The sequence below is a fragment of the Limanda limanda genome, chromosome 22 (genome assembly GCF_963576545.1).
Source record: "Limanda limanda chromosome 22, fLimLim1.1, whole genome shotgun sequence".
NCBI classification, from domain to species: domain Eukaryota; kingdom Metazoa; phylum Chordata; class Actinopteri; order Pleuronectiformes; family Pleuronectidae; genus Limanda; species Limanda limanda.
The window spans coordinates 8,431,506-8,455,265 of record NC_083657.1 but is presented as its reverse complement, the minus strand read 5'-3'; the positions used below and the strand labels follow the sequence as shown (position 1 = coordinate 8,455,265).

The 23,760-nt window shown below is 42.0% G+C and overlaps 1 protein-coding gene across 2 annotated transcripts in view; it reads right to left on the bottom strand.

The window, feature by feature from the left end:
* Positions 1-23,760, bottom strand: part of LOC132995801 (glucosidase 2 subunit beta-like) — a 110,614-nt gene that overhangs the window by 34,624 nt on the left and 52,230 nt on the right. For both annotated transcript variants that reach the window (XM_061065999.1, XM_061066000.1), the window contains exon 11: positions 183-252. In XM_061065999.1, coding sequence (XP_060921982.1) covers positions 183-252 — 70 coding nt within the window. The remainder of the gene's footprint in view (positions 1-182; positions 253-23,760) is intronic.

The following is a 23,760-nucleotide window of genomic DNA, read 5'->3' as shown; positions in this document are numbered from 1 at the left end:
CTCTCTACATTAGCACAGACGGATAGAGTCTATTTTAAGGCCCGGTTACATACCATGCCATCCTGCTCACAATAGCAATGTACAAAGCAAACGCCCTCCGCAGAAAGTGAGGATTTAGCTGCAGACACATGACAATGAAAGCTATAACCTCTGCTGCTATTTCTCTGTAATCTCTCACATACCTTATTTCCATGTTGACTGTATCATAGGCTTCTTCTACCTGCTTCAGATTGGTAGCCTCCCACTTTGCAGCTAGACAAAACAAAAGGTCAGAAAAATTAACAATGCGGAGTCGTTGCCTCTCGGCAGCTGCGTGTTGCCAAACAGTGGGCTCTAAATATAGGCAGTTAGATCTACAGCTGGGAGAGGAGCACATAATATGCACAGAAACAGAAAAAGTGCTATTTCCAGGTGCGGTAACAATCAAAAGGGCCGCAGGCTTATTAGACTTCACACTGACCACTGTGTTAACAGAGGCTGAGAGAAAAGAAGTCAGAGGGTGACCACAGCTCCATGTATGTGTGTTCATAGTGTCACAAGCTGTCAGACTCAAATGGAAAGCAAGAGAGAGTCAGACATCTTTCATGTATCTGTGACAGGTGACTATAAAGAAACTGTGGGTTTCCAATGAATGAAGCCTCAGCAGGAGGCACCCTTCTTCATAATCTACATTGAAAAATCCACAGGACCATTCGACAAAGCTTGAGTGTTAACTTCACATTAAAAAACATCTGGTAGATAAATATATCAAAGAAGAAGAAGAGGTAGCGAGTTAGAGAAAGTATTAGAGAGGTCGAAAAACTGCCACAACCCCCGAGGGCCTTTTATTTTCGAGCAATGAAAGCACCTCAGTTATCACAATCACAGTAATGTACTGCAACAATACAAATTAAAGAGTTTTCGTTTTTTTTACGAAATTCTCGAAAATTAAACCTATTTAGGAAAATATTTAAAGCAGAAGGAAGCAAAACAATTATTTCACTGCTTACTATAAATATGAACTATACCAACACATACTGTCAACAAAACAGTTCCTTCACAATAATGTAATTTAGTGTTTTACATAAAAACACAAGTTATTGTACTTGAGTAATCAAACATCACATAAACTGCATTGAGGCTCTGACAGAAACTGTAAACAATGTTACCTTCAAATAATAATAATATTGAAGAACATGATCTAAAAATAATTCCCATGTTTGATTAGGGTTGTTTGCAGCCGCATCATCAGTAATTATGTTTCTTTGGCAGCTGGAGTAGCCGTAAATATAATATTGGCGTACCATTACCTTGTAGAGTGTTTGCTTACAGCAGATAAAAAGTAATATTAGCTTTCATTTTGCTCAAGCAACGTTCTGCTTTGAGCCACTTGATGAATGTCATCCTAATATTCACTCTCCTTCTAGCTCTACTTTGGTTCTGAACAACCTCTGAGGGGGAAATATTCCACTCTTGTCATTTTATCCTTGTTGATTTAAAAAGAAAGATTGATTTGAGTAGCTTTAAGCCTTTTGTAACCATAGAAGCAAAACTAGACCTAAACAAAACTTTTCCAAACAAAGGATTTGACATTTTTTCCTGTTATATGTCTTTGTAAACTAAATCTTGAGATGCTACTCTGCTGGTTAAGGATTTGCAGTCTGAATGAGACATGGATCTATGAATGTAAACCGAATTGGATTTTTTAGGGGTGATTTTGGTCATTAGAAAAATAATCAATCATAAAAAATAATCAAATGACATAGAAAAGATATATATATATATTTTTGTAAAACCGGAAAAGGCATTACTAGCTTTAGTTTTTGTGATATGATCCCGTTTCACATTGCACTGCATTTACCCTAAAGTGAATTCATAATGAAGTAGAAGATGACTGCACACTGATCAGAAGCCACAAATTGATCTAAATGCATGATGATGCAATCCTGTGAGGAAATATGTCACATCAAAATGGTTTGAAATAGCCCTTACATAGAACATCATAAAACACACAGATGCAAATATGCAGAGTAGATGCCCATTCCCATTTAGAGCGACATAATCTGCTATTTCTCAAATGTCACAATAAAAGTGCGATTTTGTAAGTGAACACTGTCTCTCGCTGCAGAATTAAACGCGAACAAAGGGGTCAGAAAACCTGAAGATGGAAAAGATGGCAGCGAACAGAAAGTGAGGCGAGGCTGAAGAGACTCTGATGGACCTGGGGATTCGCTGGGTTCTCTGGAAGCGAAACAGGTTCGTCTCTGTCGTCGAGGAAATTCTCGCCGGGGCCCGCCGCCGTGGCAACAGAAAAGGAATGTGTATGCGGTGAGGACTGTGTGGGAAGCTGTCACAGCCCTGGCCTGAATACCAATTAGCCTGTTCCTTGCATGTGGTCTCAGCTGGTTGCCCATAAAGATACCCTCCCCACACACACACATGCACAATTCCCCCAGCACCTATTTCTTGCCGAACCCAGTACAGATGTAGTGTGTCCAAGAGGCAAGCTGTGATTTTCCATGCTGTAATGGCTATTCTTATAGTGCCAAGAAGGGAAGATCTGTCCCCAACTCACCTCTGATCCCCTCAAACTCTTTCAGAAAATCACAGTCGTGCACACAAAAATGTTCTGCACAGCTCTTGCATACAATCAGGTTCCTTCTCTTGCCCTATTTCTCTCTCTCTCACCGACCCACACACACACACACAGAGCAATCATCAGGCTCAGCAATGACAAAAGGAGACTCAGAATCCCAAGTGGGTGACATTTGACCCCTTGCAGCAGCCCAGTCGTATATATGGAGAGAGTGGTGTTGGCGAGTGGGGAGCTGAGGAGGGAGGAGATAGACTCGGGGAGAGCAGCCAGGCGTGCAGAAGTACCCAGAGCAGGGAACACAGGGCGAGTAAAGCCTCCCGAATGCTCTCTGCACCAGTCAGGCCGACATAACCTGAGGCTGATGTAAAGTGTACAAAAAAGACCTTGTGCTTATGGTCTAATGAACGCAGGGATTCGATAATTGGTCGTACGGTCAATGGATGTCATGGCTTCACGATAAGAACGAGCATAAATTGACTGCGTGAGCCTGTTTTCTAAATGCTACCAAGCACATCTTAATTCTGTAATGTCATGCATAGAGGAAAAAATGGCTATTATCTACATTTTTGGGGTATTCCCATTGAAATGTAGGACAAATAATTTCACATTGAGCGAAAAATTGACCAGCGGAAGACATATTCCTCCTCAGGAAGTGTACTGTACTTCGCTTTTAGCAGTAGGCGCTACCAAGAGGGTTGTTAAATCACAGAGGCCGTGTACAAAAATAGAAGAGGAGGAATACAATGTATACTGTATGTCATCTTCTGCCCGAAGTCTCCTGTGCATAGATGCATTGAGTCGGAGACCAGAGATGCTGTGTTTGCGTGCGAGTGGATCAATAGGAAAGGTAATTTCTCTGCAGCTCTAAGAAAAGAAGCCTGGCTTTTTGATGCAACGCGCCACGGCCAATGCTCAACAAAACAAAGGCAGAAATGCAGTGAGGCCACCCTTGAACCTCAGACAAGGCGCAGACACCTTCAGCATGATTATGTCAACTACCAGGCACATGTAGGAGTTTCCTTGGTTGCCTGCATAAGGCTGCTCTTTAAAATAAAGACTGGCAGAGAGCTCGAGCTTCCATGATGCTTCCTATTCACTCTCCTTCATAACTTCTTTTATTCACGCCACACATCACACCGCTTCTCCCTTTTTATTTTGACTTTAACATTCTCCTCGCCTTCAACATTTTTCAGCCTGAGTTCCTCCGAGTCTTGCTGTCACCCTCACCTCACTCTCTCCGGCTCCTTTTCCTCCGTTTCCCTCAGTTTCTCTCTCCTCAACATGACGAACTTGCTCCGACTGCAGAGGGAGGAGTGGGGAGGGCTAAAATATAGGTTGAGGATTCCTGTAATGAAATGTTTATGGCAGCCTATAACAACGAACAAGGGGACTGTCAGATAGTGTCAACAGGGTTGGTGATAGCATTAACAGCCACCTGCTGTCATCAAACTCGAACGCCCAGAGGTGCAAATTACGCTGTTTTTCCTTAAAAGAAGCCATTAACAAAAATAGACTGATAAAAGGTTATAAAACAGATGTAACATGAGCCAATGAGGGGGGAGTGTTTGCATTTAAATCTTAAATAGGACATTTTATACCAGGAAAATTTAACGGGAATACAGGGCTACATGTCTTTCTCCTTCCGTTTCTCTTTTGATCCATCCAGATCTCACAAATGACTCTGAGTCTGCAGCACAGGCTGCTGGGAGTTGAGAAGAGGTCAATCTCGCCCCCTGCATAATCGCTGTGTTGGAGTGTCTGATTGTATTAGAGGTGAGTGAATAACAGTAGCTGGCAGAAATAGCATCATGTTTTGAACTATCAGTGCAATTCATAGCTGTGTGACTGACTCAGTTTGTATTCATTCTCCCACACTCTCCTGCAACTCTCTTTTTTATCCACCGTGGTTGAAGGACAAGTGCGGCAGTCGGGCGAGGACATTGAAACTGAAAATTAGGAACGACACAGGTAAATGTTATTGATCATCATCCATGAGGGCTAGAATTAGTAATAAAACACTTATCCAATTAATAAATTGCCAGGAAATAAATAAATGTAACATCTAAAGTGATTTGAAACTAGATCTACCAGTAAATGTTTGGGTTGTTGACTCTCTAATGTCACTGGTCTCGACTAAGTTCACCTTGCACATTGTCCCACTGACCTTTGTTCCACGTCTTTATGTTATATACAGAAGTCTACTTGTTTATTTCTAAACAAGAAAGAAAATAAGCATAATTCTCAAAATATCTCATATTTCCTTGCATCAAGAACTAAACGAACTTTCAACTAAATGTGGTATTTTCAATGTTTTAAATGCAAATAAATACATGCCTAACTGAGATGGCGAGGTGTTAATGTGATAATTGTATTCCGTTCATGCAACAGAGTAAAATGCATGTAAATGTGGCACTCAGAGTCAACTGCTCATATTACCATGACGATGCTTAATCACGATTTAACATTTAAACGGAGAAGGGGGGCCCAATGAGCAGAATAAACAGTCTGTGTGGTGGTGTGAGTTCACTCTGCAACAACTGGGTGCTGTTTATGAATATGGATGATGTAACAAATGCCTAGGAGCTGACCTACTTCTGCGTCTCCTCTGCTCATGACTTGGTCCCCTTCCGGGGTAACTCTGTCATTTTGCAACAAGCTGTAATAGCAGGAAGCATGCGACTCTCATGTACAAATCAACGTGCTCCCTTTTGACGGTTTGGCTACCGATGATCTCTGTGTGCCAAGGAAGGGCGCTCAGTAGGTAGCCGTGCAGCTGCAGGAGCAGTCCAGGTCTAGTAATGACGGGTTATTCATTCACCGCATGAATACCGACGCAAGAGTTTTGACAAGTGGATCGTTTTTGCTGTAGATGTTAGAATCGAGCATGTCGATTTTCAGTGGGAGTCGTGTTAAAAAAATAAACAACTAGCGTTTGAATGTGTACTCAGGCAGTCATGTGACATGAATACAAGGAAATAAAAGAAATAGAGTAAATGTATGATGGACAAGTACGCACAGACAAAAGTGAGCTCTCGACATAACTGGGGCTGCACACTGGAGAGTACTCGTCTGCACCATCTCATAAAATATCTTTATCTGGGATCATCTTGGTGCGTTGCCAAACGCTGTTAGCTTCAGGAGCTGGGAAAGAAAAAAATCTATTTCAGACAGCGTAAGAGACAGAAAGCTGGCAGCTGCTCACATCAGACTTCCAACATTTGATGAAGTGAAAATGGGCTGATTTGGTGTATCCCTCCAATGGTTGCAATCCAATACATCCCTCCTGTGGCTATCAAAACACACAAACAAGGTTGAGAGAGGGTGAGAAGCAAATCGTTTCAACCTCTCAACAGCGTAATGGAAGAAGAAGGGAAAATGCACTAGTAGCTCATTCTATAGCGAAAGGAAGCTCTGTGCACTTTTTCACGCTCTCTTGACTCTGCCTTTGCTGGCTCCGTCAGACCAGCACTCAAGGTGAGCACAATTATGTCTCAAGGATGCGTTACCCTCAGCCGGGGTCAGGGGGTCTCGCCAAGCACCACGTTAATGGCAAACCCCTCCTGCTTAACATTTCACATCTAATTTGGAAAGTGCTGAACAGAGCCTTTAATTAACATCGGCCCTTGCCAAGGTTTGCAACCTGCCAGAGCACCGATCCCCGTGCTCTCTTAAACGCCAAGGCCCCGCTGCCTCACAAGCCAATTCATTTGTTGAGTGCTGAGATGCATTGGCTTTGAAAAGCTCCCTGGTCATCCCAATGTGAACTGAGGGACACGCTGAAGTATTTGTATGTGGGAGTCAGAGGTGTAGGAGTGAAATTTATGTAGAGAGCCATCACACCAGCATTTGCTAAAACAAGATGCTCGTTAAATGAGCAGCTGATCTAACTTTAGCAGCAGGATGTTGAGATGAAGCATTATACCAGAGTTATTTTATCATAGATTAATTATTCCTGTTTAAGAAAAGTGTATGTGCGCATAAATACAATAAAAGTCTGCAGCTTAAAATGCTTCCTGTCTGGGGTTACATGACTATCAAGTCCATGCAAGTTTACTATTTTTAGAGCTGCCCCCGCATCCTTAGTTGAAACCTCTCTCAAGCAGATCAAAGTGAACCCAGCTCCACTGTGCCCTTATGCACAGAGCTAATTTGTTTATAAATACTACTTACAGTGTCTATAACATCTAAACAAGTCGCATGACAAAAATAACACCCGGGACTGCACAACCGGAACAACGCTCGCCCCATGGATGACACAAATGACCTGAAGGCTAGAGCTTGAATCATGCAGTTGTGGGCAAATGCTGACAGGGTCTAGCACTGCTCTACACAAAGGTAGGGCCTTACCACATCTTGTGCAAAGTCTGCGCTAAGCTAATAGCTTTTGGTTTTGGTCACACTTAGTGTTTCCTGCAGTGATATGAAACAGAGGTGTACCACAACCACTGACATAAACTATTGATATGAATAAATACAATATATATTCAGGGAGAGCAGATGTGCTTTGTTTGTTTAGTAAATGTCGTTTACTCTCTCTCTGTCATCTACTGATTAGGATCATCATGAGATGTGGGAGGACCTTGGGGGCGTACCACCTACGTTTACCGGTTTATACATCCCAACCTTTCATGAGGTATTTATGAGCAAGACTTAATACTCTTTCTGGCATTTTGCCGCTACTGGAATAAATATTTTTTTCTGTGAGATAAGAAATCAGAAATGAGATTGATAGTGAGAGTGGACATATACATTATATATGTTTTTTAAAACATTTCTTCAGCTGAAAACCAATGCACAGGTGTTGATTGATTCAGGGCCAGATAACTTAACATAGTGTTTTGTGGCTCTGCTTCCTTCACAGCCAAAGATATGTTTTTCTTTTTGTGTTTTTCATATTTGTGTCTGTCGCGTGTGAGAAGCATCATCAACCCCCCACTCGCTCATGGTGAATGCAGCAGGGGATCCCCTGCTGTGTTCTCACATCGGATTCTCCAGACTTTATGTTGACTTTACACCAGGGGGCCAGGCAGAGAAAGTCCGAAGATGAGCTAGAGGCTCTCACTCTGATATTTGCGTCCACACATGCACCTCCTTCGGACAAAGTGCAAATAAGTTCAGTGCGTGTCTGAAAGCAGAATCAGAGACTGCAATAGAAATGTGGCAAATTAATTGCTAAAATAAATAAAAGCTTCCTCTGTGATTCAGGGCATCTCCAGGCACATATTGTGAGAGCTGTGGAGAGGCTTTTACGAGAAATTGAGTTTCTCGTCGTGTGACTGAGTTTCCCAGTTCAGAGCCCCATGATGAGCAGTCGACACAGACACTGCAGGAAGGAGAGAGTCGGAGTGTCCTAGCCCCACCTCCAAGAACTGCAGTGTAAAGGCAATTTTTATTTCCAGGGTAGAGGCAGCCAAAACTTAGAGAAGTTCAACTTAAGGCTGCACCTCAACCACTTCCAGAGAATAAAAAGCACAGCAGTTGGGTTCACAGTGCCATCCAGCTGAGAGCAGACAGGCAGCAGATGGCGCAAAATGTGGTCAACCAAAATTGCATTGCGCTGCTGGACTGCCGGTGACACACACCGCCCCTTTTGCAACCACACTGAGTCACTAAATTACTGAGCAGGGAAAATCCTCACTGCACCTCAGGAAATGCCACAGCGACTGCACGAAGCTCGATCCCTTAATCTCGAGTGATGACAAATCTGCTTCCTGATACACATTTAACTGGCAGGATATGAGGCACGATTTGGGGGAATGGATCCGGAGTGGCAGTTAGCGGTTTATAATCCGTGGCACACACTGGCTCTGCTCGCACTAAGTGGTTACTGGGCAGCTCAGTCTGCATCGTGGCCCGGACCAGCAGCGTTAGCACTATGGATGGCACGCGCTGTGCGAGAAAAACAGATGAGGTAGCACAAAGGACGGAGCCGACACAGGCAAATGCAGCCGGCTGCAGCTCAGCAAGGACCAACTGAAATAGGAGCGGTGATGATAGCACCATGGACAGCACCAGTTTGCCCCGTCTAAGTCAGCACCATGGAGAGCGCTTGCTGAGCACGCACCAGAGAAACTAGACCACACGGAAAAAGGCTGCGTGAGCTACACTAACACAATAATGCCAGTACAGACACAGAGTCAAAGCAGTTCCCTTCATGCTGTTTTTTTGTTTTTTCACTTGTGCCTGTCTTGATTTGCACCACATCTGACCAGAGGGCCTACAATTTTTAAGGCTGCATGAGATGACGAAACTTGTGCCAGGATTATAATCCGTGGTGAGTGGAAGTGACAGTGTTCGTTTAACGCTTTCAGGGGACACTGCGAGAACAAGAGCCCCACAGAAAAACATATCCGTTTGCGTACAGGAAGTGACTTCTGTTGACACCGCAGCACTCTGAGTGCCTCTATGCTAATGCTTCTCCAAATGGGGGCTTTTCAGGGCATGTCAGACAAATTAAAGAACTAAAAGGCGTGAGGGGAAGACAAACATGCGCTCTCACACATACAGACATGCTGACACACACACAAATACCCACCACTGTGCAGTGAGGTAACAACAAAGCGAGCCCATGTGTGACAGAGGTGTAGCCTGTAGAACAACCCCAAGTATGGGGGAAGGGTGATATGGGTGTGTGTGTTTTTGTGTGTTCCGAGGGGCAATAAGGAGCCTGGGAGATGTTTTTTCTGGAAAGTGGGTAGTGAGGCAGCAGCTGTTGTTGGGCTAAATTGGATGTCACTGACTGGCTAATCTCAGCAGCGCCACCATCAGTTGAGTGAGGGCACTGCTGAGCAGCACTGACCTCCACCAGCTTCACAGCCCCTGAAGGAGGGGGTTGGTGGAGACGAGCCTGTTGACCTTCAGTCTTCCTAACGGCAGCAGCTCTTTGTCAGAGAGATAAATATATATATTACATACAGTATATGCATGCCTGTGCGTGTGGTCCTGACATACATCTCCACCCTACATCAGTCTAATCGGGGGGAAAGGGGGAGAATGGAGTACGACAAGTGTGAGTCAAGTAGTCACGCTACGGCTGGAGATACACTCCGGGATAGATCTCACTGGCCCTGGAGCGTGGCTCTTTATAGCAGCAAGCTTGGTTCTGACACACACACACACAGAATGAGAGGATGATGGCTCTACACCTGCATGTTACCAAGAAGACAAGTCTCCAAACATTCCATGCAAAACTGCATATATATATTTTTTTGTGTGATGCACATGCTGCTCTGTTCTGCATTACTTATTACTTTCTACATCAATGATGCATAACTTTCGGCTATACTTTACTGATTCATGTACCTTTGAGTGAAAATCCCAAACTGCAGGTTTGTACAATCAAGTAGCGCTGTATACCTACTGTACTTTAGCTTCACGTTATTCATAATGCAGAAGTGTCGGTACAGTCGTTTTCAAATTACACAAGTGCTTCAAATTAACTATTCCATCCTCATTCCTCAAAGGAGCGCCTTTTATTTTTTTCACACCACATTTCTAGACAGACCCATCTGCCTCATTTACTTTTACAACCGTCCTTAATCCCCACTGGGATGAGCACGTTACCTCCTTCTCTCCTCGCGGTGTCACAATTATGATCAAAAGCTGTACGCCTGTACGTGCGCACGTGTGTGTGTATGTTTGTCGGCGTGAGAAAACAAGTGTGGACAAAACAAATGGGCGAAGCCAACGCCAAAACCCTCATGTGTCAGTTAATTATTTCCTGCGCTCCAGATGCTGTCGCGGACTGAAGCCACAGCTTAAGACTTTGCTGAGGGCACTGCTTTGCGAAGGCGCACCGGCCCCTTTATATAATACTGGAACTAAAGGCGAGGGAAGGGGCTCTGGCTACCAACACTGATACAGCAGACGCAGCCTGATGGCAATTATTTAGACGTCCACTTGCTAATTATAATCGAGGATGACAGGTGCCCAAAACAATTTGAGCGCAAACTGCCTGTGAGCTTCCGCGTGTGGTTGTCTCTGCTTACGGTTGGAGATAAAGATAGCCGAGCCAATGTCTCATCAAACAAACGTCTCTCTTACTCCTCAGCTGGGCTCCGCTGCTCCTGATGCTTTCTGATGAGGGACTTGTTACTGAGATGCTGCGAGTTGGTGGTTTCAACAGTTACCTGAAGCTAATTGTAACAGACCCGAGAGGTAAGAAGCAGATTATAAAAAGGAGATTCACACGCCCCACAAAGACGATTAAATGAGCGCTCAATTTCCCTGTTTTGAGGATTCTGATGAGTTTGGTGTTTATTTACTTTCAACAAATCATGTTTAATCAGAGTTGGAGGGATGGGGTCAACTGGAAGTATTTAATTTAGTTAAAACATTGATTTATTAATACTTTGGAAGGAATGTTGATTTTTATTACCTCATTTGATATTATATCTTAAAATTGTAATGTGTGATGAGGACTACGCAGACCGAATACAGGACTACAGAAATCTACAGAGTTCACTTCTTTCTAATATGCACATCCACAATTTGCTTAATTTTCAAACCTGTAGTCCTCAGCTTCTTTTTGGACCAATAAAAGACATTATACAGTTTTACTTATTTCCCATGTGCAAAATCTAAAACTACTTTAACCTCTACATTGTACACAAACGTCTCAAATGCTGTCTTTTTTTCAACAGCCTGAGCAAATCCATCCAATCACGTGTGCCATCTACTCATATCCCGACAAGCAGCAGCATTTACCATCCATAAACCACACACACACTTACAGCTATCCACTAGGAGCTGAGGGGAGACATTGAGCCCTCCCATGGGACTGAGGGAAGTGGGGGGAGGAGCCAGTAGGTGGTCGAGGGTATATCCAATCACGGAAATCAAGGCAGCTGACTGGTGAATAATGAATATAAATTGAATGCTCTTCGCTGGCGTTTGCTGAGCGGGGCTGCGGTGAGAGCGAGCTGATGCAAAGCTGTTGATGTGATGGGGTGATTGTGGGGTGTGTTTATACACACTTAAGACAGGACTGTATTACTGTCTGTCTGTCATATTGTCTGCTTCTTCACTGCTGTACTGTGAATGTGTGTGTGTGAGTGTGTGTGCGCTTCTCTGTGTCTGTGAATGAGGCCTATTGACATCCTCCACTGTGACCCTCTGACTCCTGACAACTCCAATCAGCAGGATGAGTGGGAGGCGACGGGCGGGGGTGTGAGTCCACAGTGAACGGTTATGATGAGGGTATGTGTGTGTGTTTGTGTGTGTGTGTGTGTTCGTCAGAGGTCTTGCGACTGTGTGTGAGAGAGAGTGAGAGACAAGAGAGTGCTGCACGCAAATTGTTACAATCCATGAACAAAAGTTCAAGAACTGTCCAGTGTTAATGAAGACATAATGTCGTTGCTGTAGTAACAGGTCGAGTTTTTTGAAATATTATTAAAAATCTGTGTTTGTATTAAGACTAATGTTTATAAAATTGCACCTCTGTATAATTTCAGCCGATTGTAAAGAAATAACTATGAACTAGAATGGCACAGAGAAGAGTTTACCAATGTCCGCCAAGGCCCAAGCTGTACCAATTTTCAAATACACATAGATAGCAGTTCTTCTTTTCGTCAAGATCCATGAATAATTCTCAAGGAGAATAGTGAAAATGTTGAAAAATTGTGCAACGTTAAAGACAGCGAAAAAAGGTTCTCGATCTGCCCTCTGATCTGGATCTACAACAAAATGAAAAGGGTTCTTCCCGCATCCCTCCACCAAGTTTTGTGGAAATCTGTTTTCTAATTGATTGTGTAATCTTGCCAACAAACAAACAGGGGTAGAAACACAACATAAAATATATTATTATTAATCAGGGCTTCAGAGTAAAACAGAAAAGGCTCAGAGGTTGTATTTGCAATAAAATTCTCTATTTGAAAACAGAGTCACGAGAGCAACATCATACAACATGTCACCTCCTATTAAGCTGGCAATTATCTATTAGCACCATCGCCTGCACTGGGGTTTGTGAGAATCACATGCCAAACAGTCTGACCTGCCATTTTCTATTAACAAGGCCCAGATTTAGATCCCACATTAGTCCCTACATGATGCCAGGCGCCTGTGTGAAAGAGAGAGAGGAAACCCGTTGCACTTTGCTTAACACAAACACAATCCCAGATGGTTTTCTTCCCCGCTCAAGTGGAGCGCGAACCCAACGCAGTTCTAGCTCACGTATGTGTGATTTTTAACACACACCCCAAAAGGGATAAATAAAAAAAACAGTACTCTGTCATGCCTCCTTCAGCCAGTTAAGCCACTTGGAGAATTCAGCCTCCCATTACAGTGATCCTGTCAAAGAGTTGTGTAGACAGCAGACAAGGCCACAACGAACGTGGAAACAGTCTTTTAACCTGTGTGGAATAAATAATAATAATAATAATAATAAGTTTTGCCTCTTAGTCTCTTGAACGACACTAATCAAAAATAACTTAAGCTTTAAATGTTCAGTTTGAAGGATTTAGCTACATCTAGTGGTGAGGTTCATGTTCCAGCTGACAACCCCTCACCGCACCCTCCCCTTCCAAACAGGAGAGATAACCTGAAACTCAAAAGGTGTCTAGTTGTCCAGTCTGGGCTGCTGGATGTACATATAACGTTTTTAAATATAAAGGGCCCATTCTACGATATATAGAAAAACAACAATTCTGACAGTTTAGATGAAACACACTAGTGAAAACATCACTAACATCATTTTCTATTCAATTTCAGCCAATTGAACCCTTTCACCAACACTTAATCTTACAAACTGGAACTTTGAAGCTGAAGAGTTAAATCCTACCTTATCCCTTCTGATTTTCATTCAAATGAAAGTTGTTTGTTTATGCAGCCATGTGTATGCATGAACTCCGGTAAATCAAGCAGATGACGCGCTGAATAATATTCACACAATAAACATGTTTCCAATTTACACAATTTATAGGGCCAATGAAAAACGCCACAACGCTTCATGTTCTCATATTTCTCCCTCGACACACAGAAAAATAAAATAAAGCGTGTTAGCATGCTTGCTGACCAGGCAGCTAATCTGAGGAAAGATTGAAAGGGCACAACATGAAGGAATGTGATTTATGTCTAATCTGAGCACTCAGTTTCATAACGCTGCTGCTGCACTTTCATTTCACAGGGTAGTTTGTTACTCACGGAGAGCCCTGTAAAAGATCTCCTGCCCGACTCCGTGCAGTGATATAGTAAGGGTACGTGGGACTCGTGATGCGCCCCCGGTCCGCAGGTAGTTTCTTATTTCTATACGGGTGAAATTGAAGTGTGTTCTATTCCAGAGGTCCTTTGCAAGAGGTTTAATATATGTTTCAGCTGCATGACATATCGGCCAATAATAGGCTTCCTGTTGTTTACAACTGCACGCGGTTTTCCTTTTTTTTGGTCCTGCCAACACTAGCAGGCTTTCAGGCAGTGTTTCGTAGGCACGTAAAAAAGCGTCACATTATAAATTCCCAGGTCTATTATTACCTTTGTAATGACACATCCCACACAGCCAGTGCCAAACAGCTCCGCTTGGGAACAGGCCCAAGGCACTATGTTACACTTCGCTAACTGCATTGTAGTGATTGAAATCTGAAAACCGAGTGTAAGACCTCGTTTTTCTTTTTGCTCTCTACACCACGCTCACCTCCTCCTGGTTCTGCTCCTTCACACGCTCTCTCTATCTCTTGCTCTTTTACACTCGTCGTTGGCTTCGAGAGCCCGATAAATATGATGAATTATATGACCCTCAAGTACACTTTTTTTATTTTTTAAGAATGGCAGTTAAAAAAAAAAAAAGTTGTATATCTGGCCTTCAAGGATGTGGTAAGAGCGCCGCAGAAAAAAACGTTGCAGCAAATAAAGGCAAAAATTTACTGGAGCACCGGAAGTATAGAAATACTAGACTTATTATACATAATTAAACACATCAGTTCAGCAGCACCATTTGTAAAATGCTATTACATTGTGTTCAATTATTTGTTATTCCCCCACCTTCCCTATATCTACAGCCTCCTGCATTAATTTCTCATTCATATGTATGTACGAACATGTTTTGAAATATCATATCAGATATCAGTGTGCTACAGTTTCCCCATAAGTGCAGGCAGCCAGTGTAAAATGTTAGGTAACCAAGTTTCAGCTCTGTTCATGGGAGAATATTTAGCCCCTCTACAGATATGATTGACTTGCCTAATCCAATTACATTAAGAAACCATTGTTCATTTAAGATGTACATTAAGCTCCAATTTGAAGACTATTTTTTGATTAGCACACAGCAGCAAACTGACTAATTGTTGTGTCTGGTGATTTGTGCTGCATAACACGATTCATGCGCTGTCAATCAAACTTGACTCCTGGACGCTGGGATGCACCGCCGCTGTCAATCGCTACAACCTCGACATGCAAATTGCACCGGGGCACATCTCTGTGTATAGTGTGTGTGCATATCGGTACATTGGGCTCACTTACATTTGTTTATCCATAGTTGTATTTAACAGCCCTGACATTTACCAAAATTGATTTCCTTCACAGCCTTGCATTTGTTTGAACATACAACGCCGATGACTCTGTAATCCCATTTTAATTAGAAAGATGTAGTGAGCACGCTAAGCTCACGCGCTCTATTCCCCGCAGCGATGCCACACTGGCAAGGAATCAATCACCAAGGCGCCGGTTGCCAAGGCAACGAACAGGGGGCTTCTGCACTACTGTCTAAGTGGTAAATGATTGCCGGTGTAACTCATTGGCGGATGTGAGGAGTTTTTATCTATCTCGCTGTCTCTCGCACTCTTTCTCCCCCAACCCTCCTCTCGTCGCATTTCCAGAGAGTTAATTAAAAGCAGCCAACATGAAATAAATCTAAATCTGAGCAGAAATGAAACATACAGTACAAATTGAATTCCCACGTCAAGGGGTTTGAGGTTGGGCGGATAAGGTGGAGGGGGGGGCTGGCGGAGAGGCAATAGTAGTGAGAAATGAATATGCAGAGTGACAGGGGTGTGAAATGAAGAAAAACATACACAGAGGCTGGTGAATGGAGAGAGGGAGAGAGGGAGAGAGGGAGGAGTGTAAGGAGGCAGGTGCACCCGAGGGAAGCATCGGTTTAATCGTGTCCAATTTCAACTTGGACCTAATTCTGCCTTAACCACAATCTACATTACGATTGTTTCACCTACACAGCCTTTACATTTTCTTTTAGCTTTGGAGCTCTAGCTTTCATGAATCTGGTCAATTTAGCACACAAATAAGATAAGATATTAAAATGTATTGGTTATAATGTGTGAAAAACTATAAATTAGCACAATACCGGTAGTGAGTTAGAGCGACACATTCTTTTTCTTAGCTATTTTCATTCATGGAATAATATACGTCTGGACATAAAGTGAGGTATATGGCTGTGCCTGAGTATTCTTGTCTGTACACAAGCACGTAGCCGGCTGGATAAACATTCCTCTTTGGCTTGAATTCCTCCTATCAGCCACGTTGTGTATTGTTCCCAAACAACAACTGTATATTAAGATAGACGATATGACAGCCTCCGAACCTGAAGTAAAAACATATGGATCGCCCCCTGGTGCCTGGCTATGGTGCAGGTCATAAATGCTGCTCCCCAAGTAGCCCAAAATCTGAACAACAACAACAAGGTCATTCAACAAATATCGAGATTGGTTAAATTAGAGGTTTTCACAAAAACTATCACCACATCACACAACGAAGAGCAGAGTGAAAGGTGAAATAAGCTACAGAGACAAGTCAGCTGTGTTGAAACAACAAGTGACCCTTCGTGACAAAGCCCTGAAGGGATCCCTTGATGTCCTTGGTTCAGATTGGCCTGCACGGAAACTACACACCGTCTGAGAAGATCCAATTCTGCTCTGCTATAAACACATTGTTTTTGAAATACCAGGGGAAAAAACTGCTGGGGAAGTTGATACAATACAACTCGGCAGTGGCCCCACACAGAATTTGTCATTTCAACATTTCAAGTTTTGTGGGAGCTCACACACAGCACTTCTTTTTTATTTTATTTTTTTTACGTTGCAAGTGAATAAAACCGAAGAAAGGAACACAACTGCTTGTTTATATTCAGTTTCACAATGAGGAGCTTCGTGGAAGAAATCTACGACGGAATGTATCAACAGACCAACGGTAAACCTGTCCCCGATTCTCTTCCTCTCCCTGTTTGTCTCGCAAACATAAATTGCAGAGCAACTGCTGCTACAAGCTGCAGACATACAAACATCTCTGCATAGAGCTAATGTAGCCATGGGCATCTTTTCTAGTTTTCCAGATTGTCTTACAATGACAAATGCTGATGCAGCCAGTGCATAAAAATATCCCATGTAAGCTCTTACAGTGCATCACAATGGAGACTGCAAACAGGAAACAGGCCCAACATGGTATTACATAGTATTAGGAGAACTGCAGGATGGGAAAGTAATGTATGGTTACAGAAAAATATCTATACGACAACAAAGCCAAACCAAAGTACAGCGTTTCAGAAAATCTGCTCATATACTTTGTTTCTGAGAGTGAGATTAGATGATCAATAACAGGTCTGTGGCAGTAAAGCCGTGACATATTTAGCCGAGCTGAACGTAAACACAGGGGCGGAGGGAAACTGCTTGTTTGGAGATATCTTAGAAATACGTCTGTCAAAATATCTAAAGCCGTCTTGTTTAAACAATGCAGGTTGTTTGTTTGACCTGCAACTGAACATGAATATATGGGCCACAATTTGAGATTCAATATTACATGTTATAGTATCTTTTGGAGCAATTGCTCAACAAACATCAATTTATCTTGTAGTCTGTGGCAGCGCCTCCGGCTATGGCTCTTGTTTCCATCTGCTGCCAGGAAACAGGTATTGGTCTCTGCACAGGAAAGATGGTACCGGTCTGTGGAATCTCACTGTGATTAATTAGTGCAGCAGCCCCTAAGTGCGTATTGATATACAGTTAGCTTGCTAATATAACAGGGTCAAATTTGACTTCAGTTGAATGTAATATCTGTAAATCACATGAATAATTATATAATTAATGCAATTAAAATAATAAAAATATAATTAAGGCAATTGCAATCATCACTGCAAAATCCACAACACAACTGTAAACGCCACAACACAACTCCAAAAGCCAGACGACAGAAACAAAACCACAACGGAAGAGAGTGACAACTTGTGTCGACGATGAAACATGCAATTTTGCTGTGATTTGTCCCATTTACTTTGATTTATAGCAAGTCGTTATCTAGACATCGCCACATCTACATTGATTGATCAGTCTGTCTGTGAGAGGAAATAAAGTCGCTTCTGTTGTGTTTCTGTAGTTTTGGCTTTTGCTTTTTCCTTAAAGAACTTGGGTGAGACGTCTTAGCCGCAGTAGATTTAGTACTTCAGTTTATGCTGGGTTTCCAAGTCAACCAGTGCCAATAATGATTACACTCAACTGTAATTTAACTGTCAATACTGAGACCCACTTCATGACGAGTTGCATGACTGACAAGGTTTTCCACAAATAGAAAATGTCTTTTCCTGAACTATCCGATCGAAAGTCTCAGCACTGCCCCGGTCTAAATCTGTGTTGTGAAAACTGCACCATTTTTGCAGTACTTCAGACGTCTTGAGCCAAACTGCGGCTGTTAAATAGAACACACACATCAGATTGGCCTGAGAATGAAGTGATGTGCACTCCAGCAAACTCAGGTTGTCCATCTGGCAGCAGGCACTAGCTGTCTATCCACTGGGATCATTCCTTCCTACTCTTCTGCCTCCCACCACTGTCTCCCCAATTAAAAGTTACACATCAGCCTCAAGTCTGAGCCAGACTTCCAGATGGTTGGAATGATATAGCAAGCTTTTCTTCTGTTGCATTGTCAGTGGAGAAATCAGTTACCTGTGAGTCTATTTTTCCAAAAGTGCTGTGCAGTTGGGTGGTTGGCGGATGCTTTGGGAATTGAGCCGAGTTCTTGCGCGCAGTTAAATCCCCAAACACGGCTCTGTACTTTCAGACACAGCAGTGTGAAACTGAGCAAGGACCTGCAGTTTTCAAATGGTAATGTAGAGCTGCGATGTGCTTCCTGTTGGCTTGGATGGCATTGCTCATTTTTCACTTATCTTTCAACACTTGGGAGAGACTTTACAGGGGCTCGCTCACGTTGTCTCATTTGCTTTAATTTGAGCAAATATCTTTATATTAAATTTTGACAAGTTTTCAATTGTCCTGAAATAAATGAGACTCTCAGACCTTGACTGAAATGTGAAGACAATGTCAATTATGGCCGTGCCCTTGGTATATCACGTAGTAATTGAATCTGCTCTCCTACCATTCTGTAAAGCAAATTAAACAAAGAAACGAATCAAATAACAGAGGAGCATTTCATAAAACGTTGGCCTACATGTCAAATATTTGTCTGAGGTATAAGCCAAAGCCAAAGACACTCTGGGGCCAGACACCCAGCGAACCATGGTTTAATGCAAGTTTATTTTCTGCTTAGCTCTGAGGCGCTGACATACATGAAGCCGTCAGTGACCGAAGATCACGGGAAGAGCATGCCAGCCTTTATTTTACCATCACAGTGTCTAGTGTATGTTATCCCACATGCTTAAGTGCAGTTGACAGGTAAATCCCATGGCTGAGTATTTCCGCTGCTCTCCCGCTTCCTTGTGAAAGTCTTTCTGTGTATGAGCGACCACCACATCCCCGGAGACCAGGAGACTGCAGCTCTTGCAGAATATAGAATCCAACTTAAACAACCGAGGATGCAATCTTGGCAAACAAAGGTTGGGCAAAGACAAAATAGAGAGCGTCCCCTCAATGTATCCACAGCCAGGCCCTTAGAAAAGCATCATTCTCTGTATTTACTCTGCAGTTAACACTAATCAAATGTGGGAGGGAACTTATGTTTTTAATGCATCTTTACAAGGAGTTCTTCTTCCAATAAAATGTGACGGGCACATTTAATGAGTAATGGATCTGCCAATAGCCCAGTTTTTCAAAGCAATGCAGGACTTAAGCAGAATTTCATCCAAAGGTTTCCTTGAACTACCTTTCAGTCGTCTGCTGCCAGGATGGATTTTAACAGAACTCGCCTGCCTCGGATGATGGAGCCGGATGATGGAGCCGAATATCACGGTGGCAGATATAATAAGGAAGCCAAGAGAGAGAAGCTCATGCACGGAGCAAACAGAAGCTTTATCAAGCAGAGGCTTTCAATTTCATCAAGGTCTGTAAAGAAGCCTGTTTAAATCATCAGTTCTGGTATATTTTCATGCAAAAAATGAACTAGTTCTATCAGTAACACTGTTATCCCAATGAATTAATGTGCAGTAGCAACAATAGCACTAGCATTGGGATTATAAATTGATTGACAGAATAATTATGACAAATTTCCCTCTGGTTCCAGTTTCCAAGGGGAAAAAACAGGTCAGACAAAAGAAGCAATCTAATGAAAAGTTGTTGCTTGCATTTTATTTAACTAACAACTGATTCATTAAACAAGGAAATAATTTGTATAGTAATTCAGTAATTAATAAACTTATCATGGGTGAACCTGTTTTAGCTTGATAAAGGCATTTCAATTATAAACAACATGTCTGAGCTGAGTATGGGGGTAACAAGAAAAGACTTGTGAATAGGTGATAGGTGTGAATTCAACTCAAATACCGTTAAGGCTATAGTTAGAGGTGTTTTAATTGACTGCATTAAAGTGGTATGGCTACTTTGGGAAATAAATTAGTAAACTCCTTCAGTCAAATACAAAATTACCACTAAGAAGCCTCAGAAAATACATTCCTCTAAAAGTGTCACTTCAAAATCTCGGTTACAAATTTGTGATTAAAGTTTTACAAAGATGGCACCGTTGTGCTGTTATTTTAGATTATAATACATTCTTAATGCGTTTCTGCTTTTCCCAGAAGTCAGTTTGTACATGTGTGCAAAAGGTCCTTCACACTGCGATTACAGAAAAACATGATGAAATCTTTGGTCATCAACCAAAGCAGTAGCTCTTAGATTTGATTGGAACATGTCGAGCAAATTCAATTAAGGGATTTGAAAACCAACGAGGGACTGCGTTCACTTTGAGAGCGTAGGAACAAACAACACTACCAATCGGAACACAACATGGAGCATGGAGCATCCATCTGACAAGGTGCACCATGCAATGAATTTGAGCGATTATAGACACTTTGATGTCTGTCAGCTTTCAAGCTGTAATACTTACGATAACACAGCTCCACAGATCTAAGAGAAAGAAGGCGGCCTTGCACTGACAATTATTGGCAATTATCTATTAAATTAGACTTTTTGACCATTACTTCCATTTTGGAGCCACATATCGATATATATCGACACAAGTAATCTCAGACAGGAAATGTGTGTGTGTCTCTGTGTGTGTTGCTGTCTCCTCCATCAAGCTCATTACCTGCCAGAAGTGGGCTAAAGGGGAACTGTGTGGGTGAGCCTCGAGTATGTCTCCCTAATAAGTGCTAAAGCAGCGTGGTGGGCACTGGGGGAGAATACTCAGTGATAATTGAGAGCATAATGGTCCCTTACACCCTTTGTGTTAAATATAGGCGGGCACATCCTGGGAGTCCACAGTGCAAAACACTCCGCCAGGGCTGTGTTTGAATGGGGGAAAGTTCCACTGAGGATGGGAAAGATGGAAAAATCTTGTAGGATTACAATCTTACATTCAATGGCTGGATTACTAACCAGAAAAAGTATGGTAACTGTGCCTGCCAGAGTTTTTTCCAATCGTTCCCATACTCAGTGTCCTTGCAACCAGAACTTCAAGTGGTGCCTAAAGCCTCTGGTTAACTAGAGCTGCTTTCAGACAAGCTGTTGTTTTGAACATGTCTGACATGTCTATCCTGCTACGTTCTTTAAATGTAAACAGCAAAACTCGGAAAAATGTGCAATCCCAATTTTTTCAAGCATTTGTATGTATGGCTCAAAAAAGCTGTAGTGTGTCGTACTAGTCATATATATTTAGGAATGTGCACCACTAGAGCAAATAATAAGAGCCTGGAGGCAGGTGCTATATCATTAATGTTGAGAGTTGCCTTGTGTCCACATCTGCTGCTGTAGAACTTACATTTATAATGTATATGTTTCTGTATCATACACATTATTAACAAAGATAGTCTTCAATCACATTGTTAAAACTGACACAAAACTGGGACAATGTGAAATCACACTCTATGAAAATTGGTTGGTTTCCAGGGATCTTGACAAAATATAATGAAGCCACCATGTGTCCTCTGTGTTTACTATAATGGAAGGTCAGCCAGGGAGCATACACAAGCAGAGAAGGGAAGAAATAGGGTAAATAAATAATCCTGCTGTCAATTAATATTTAAACATTAACATTACACAAGGCATCTAAACATGTATCGGTGGAAATGATGACAGCTGCCCTGAGAGAAAACACTTGTGAATACCAAATGATGATAAAATGTCATATAGACTCATACAAAGGCCACGGAAACTCATCTCGATTGAATAATCAATGTAACAATATAACAGGCTTATTAATAAGTGACATCTTGCACACCAGGAGCTGAGCTAAGCAGGGAGGGAGGAACTCTTGAATAAACAATCTTAAGAGAAGGGAGCAAATTGGGTGTACACAGGTTTGTCATTGAGGTTGTTTTTTTGCACAAATTTAAGCAAGTTATAAAACTGATCTGAGATCTAACTTCACTGCAGTTCAGAAAAATAAAAAATATGCAACACGTGCAGATACAAATCAACAACAGAATCAAATACATAAAGGATATGCAAATACAGACAACAAAATAAATAAAGGTGCTAAAATTACTAATTACACAATGAAATTATAGTGTTTACAAATAGAACCATATACAGAAACACGCTGCAATTAGCCCAGATGATTGCTAACATTCTCCCAGGATTACTGTATCTTCATGCATCTATCCATCCATCCATCTCAGTGCCACAAATGAACAACCAGTTTTAAATCAAAGATATTTACGGTGGCTGTCTCCTAGAAATAGCACAGTGTCTTTGTTGTGTCAGTGAGAACCAGAGGTCAAAGCAAAGTTATTTATCTCTGCTGAGTTGGAAATTAACTCCTGCCTCCGAGCAGTTTGACCCAGTAAGAACCCTGCTGTGCCGCTGACCTCTCAGGCAACGCGTGTGGCAAAAATAGCATTAATAGAGGGTGTGCGACTCCAGCAGATCAGCATCACATTGTTGATATGACATACATTCCCAGGAAATGAGAGAATCTTTCAGCCATTTATCTGGCAGGATAAGAAGAAGAAGAGGAAACAATTTTTAAAAAAAGGTGGATTTTTCAAATGACAAACGAGGGCAAGAACTCCAAAGATTGCTTGTATTGAAAAGCCATGGGGCTAAAATCAGTAAATGTGATTCATTTTAGAAGCAATAATGATTCCTGTCTGCTTACCATTCCACACAGGGAATTATGTTACAGTGATTCGCATATACAGAATTAAATTGGGCAGCCTGTCCGATTAGATTTCTCCCAACCAGTTTCTCTGTCAAACCTCAGTGGAAATCCAGCTAAAACCACAGACTGATGTGCAGTCATTAGCGGACCACTGTTTTTCAATGGTTTTCCGACCCTCAACACAAACACTAATAAAATCTGAAAGTGAGGGAATCTGTTGCACATGTAAATATGTACAAGTGTAGCTACAAAATAAGTAATAAAGCTTCAGCCATGACAAATTGAATACAACATTTAGAATATTTAAACCTTTTTCTGATGTTCGTTATGAGATAAGCACTCATCTCAAATGTACATTTTTGAAAAGAGTGTAAATAAGCATACTTTGGGGATATGATACAACTTTAATCGTAGATATGTAAAGAATATTAAAAAATCTTAACAGCATTTCCTGCTTTAAAGAAACAGATACAAAATAAAACCTGCAAATATTTTCCTAACGAGTATTAAAACGTGCATGAAACTAAATCTCTGCACATTCTGCTCTACAGCTTTAAGAGAAGTTGGACTTAACTACAGGATGTTTTCCCCCATTTTTGCTGCTCTCTTTCTACAGCTATTGGTGTCGCTGTGACCTTTTATCCTTGAAAGCTGGTTCAGGACCACAACCACTGCAAATGGTACCTGCTTAGAAAAGCACCAGATATAACCAGAAAGCCAATTTCAGGCAATTTGCTACTAATACGCACATGGTTACAAAGACCCAG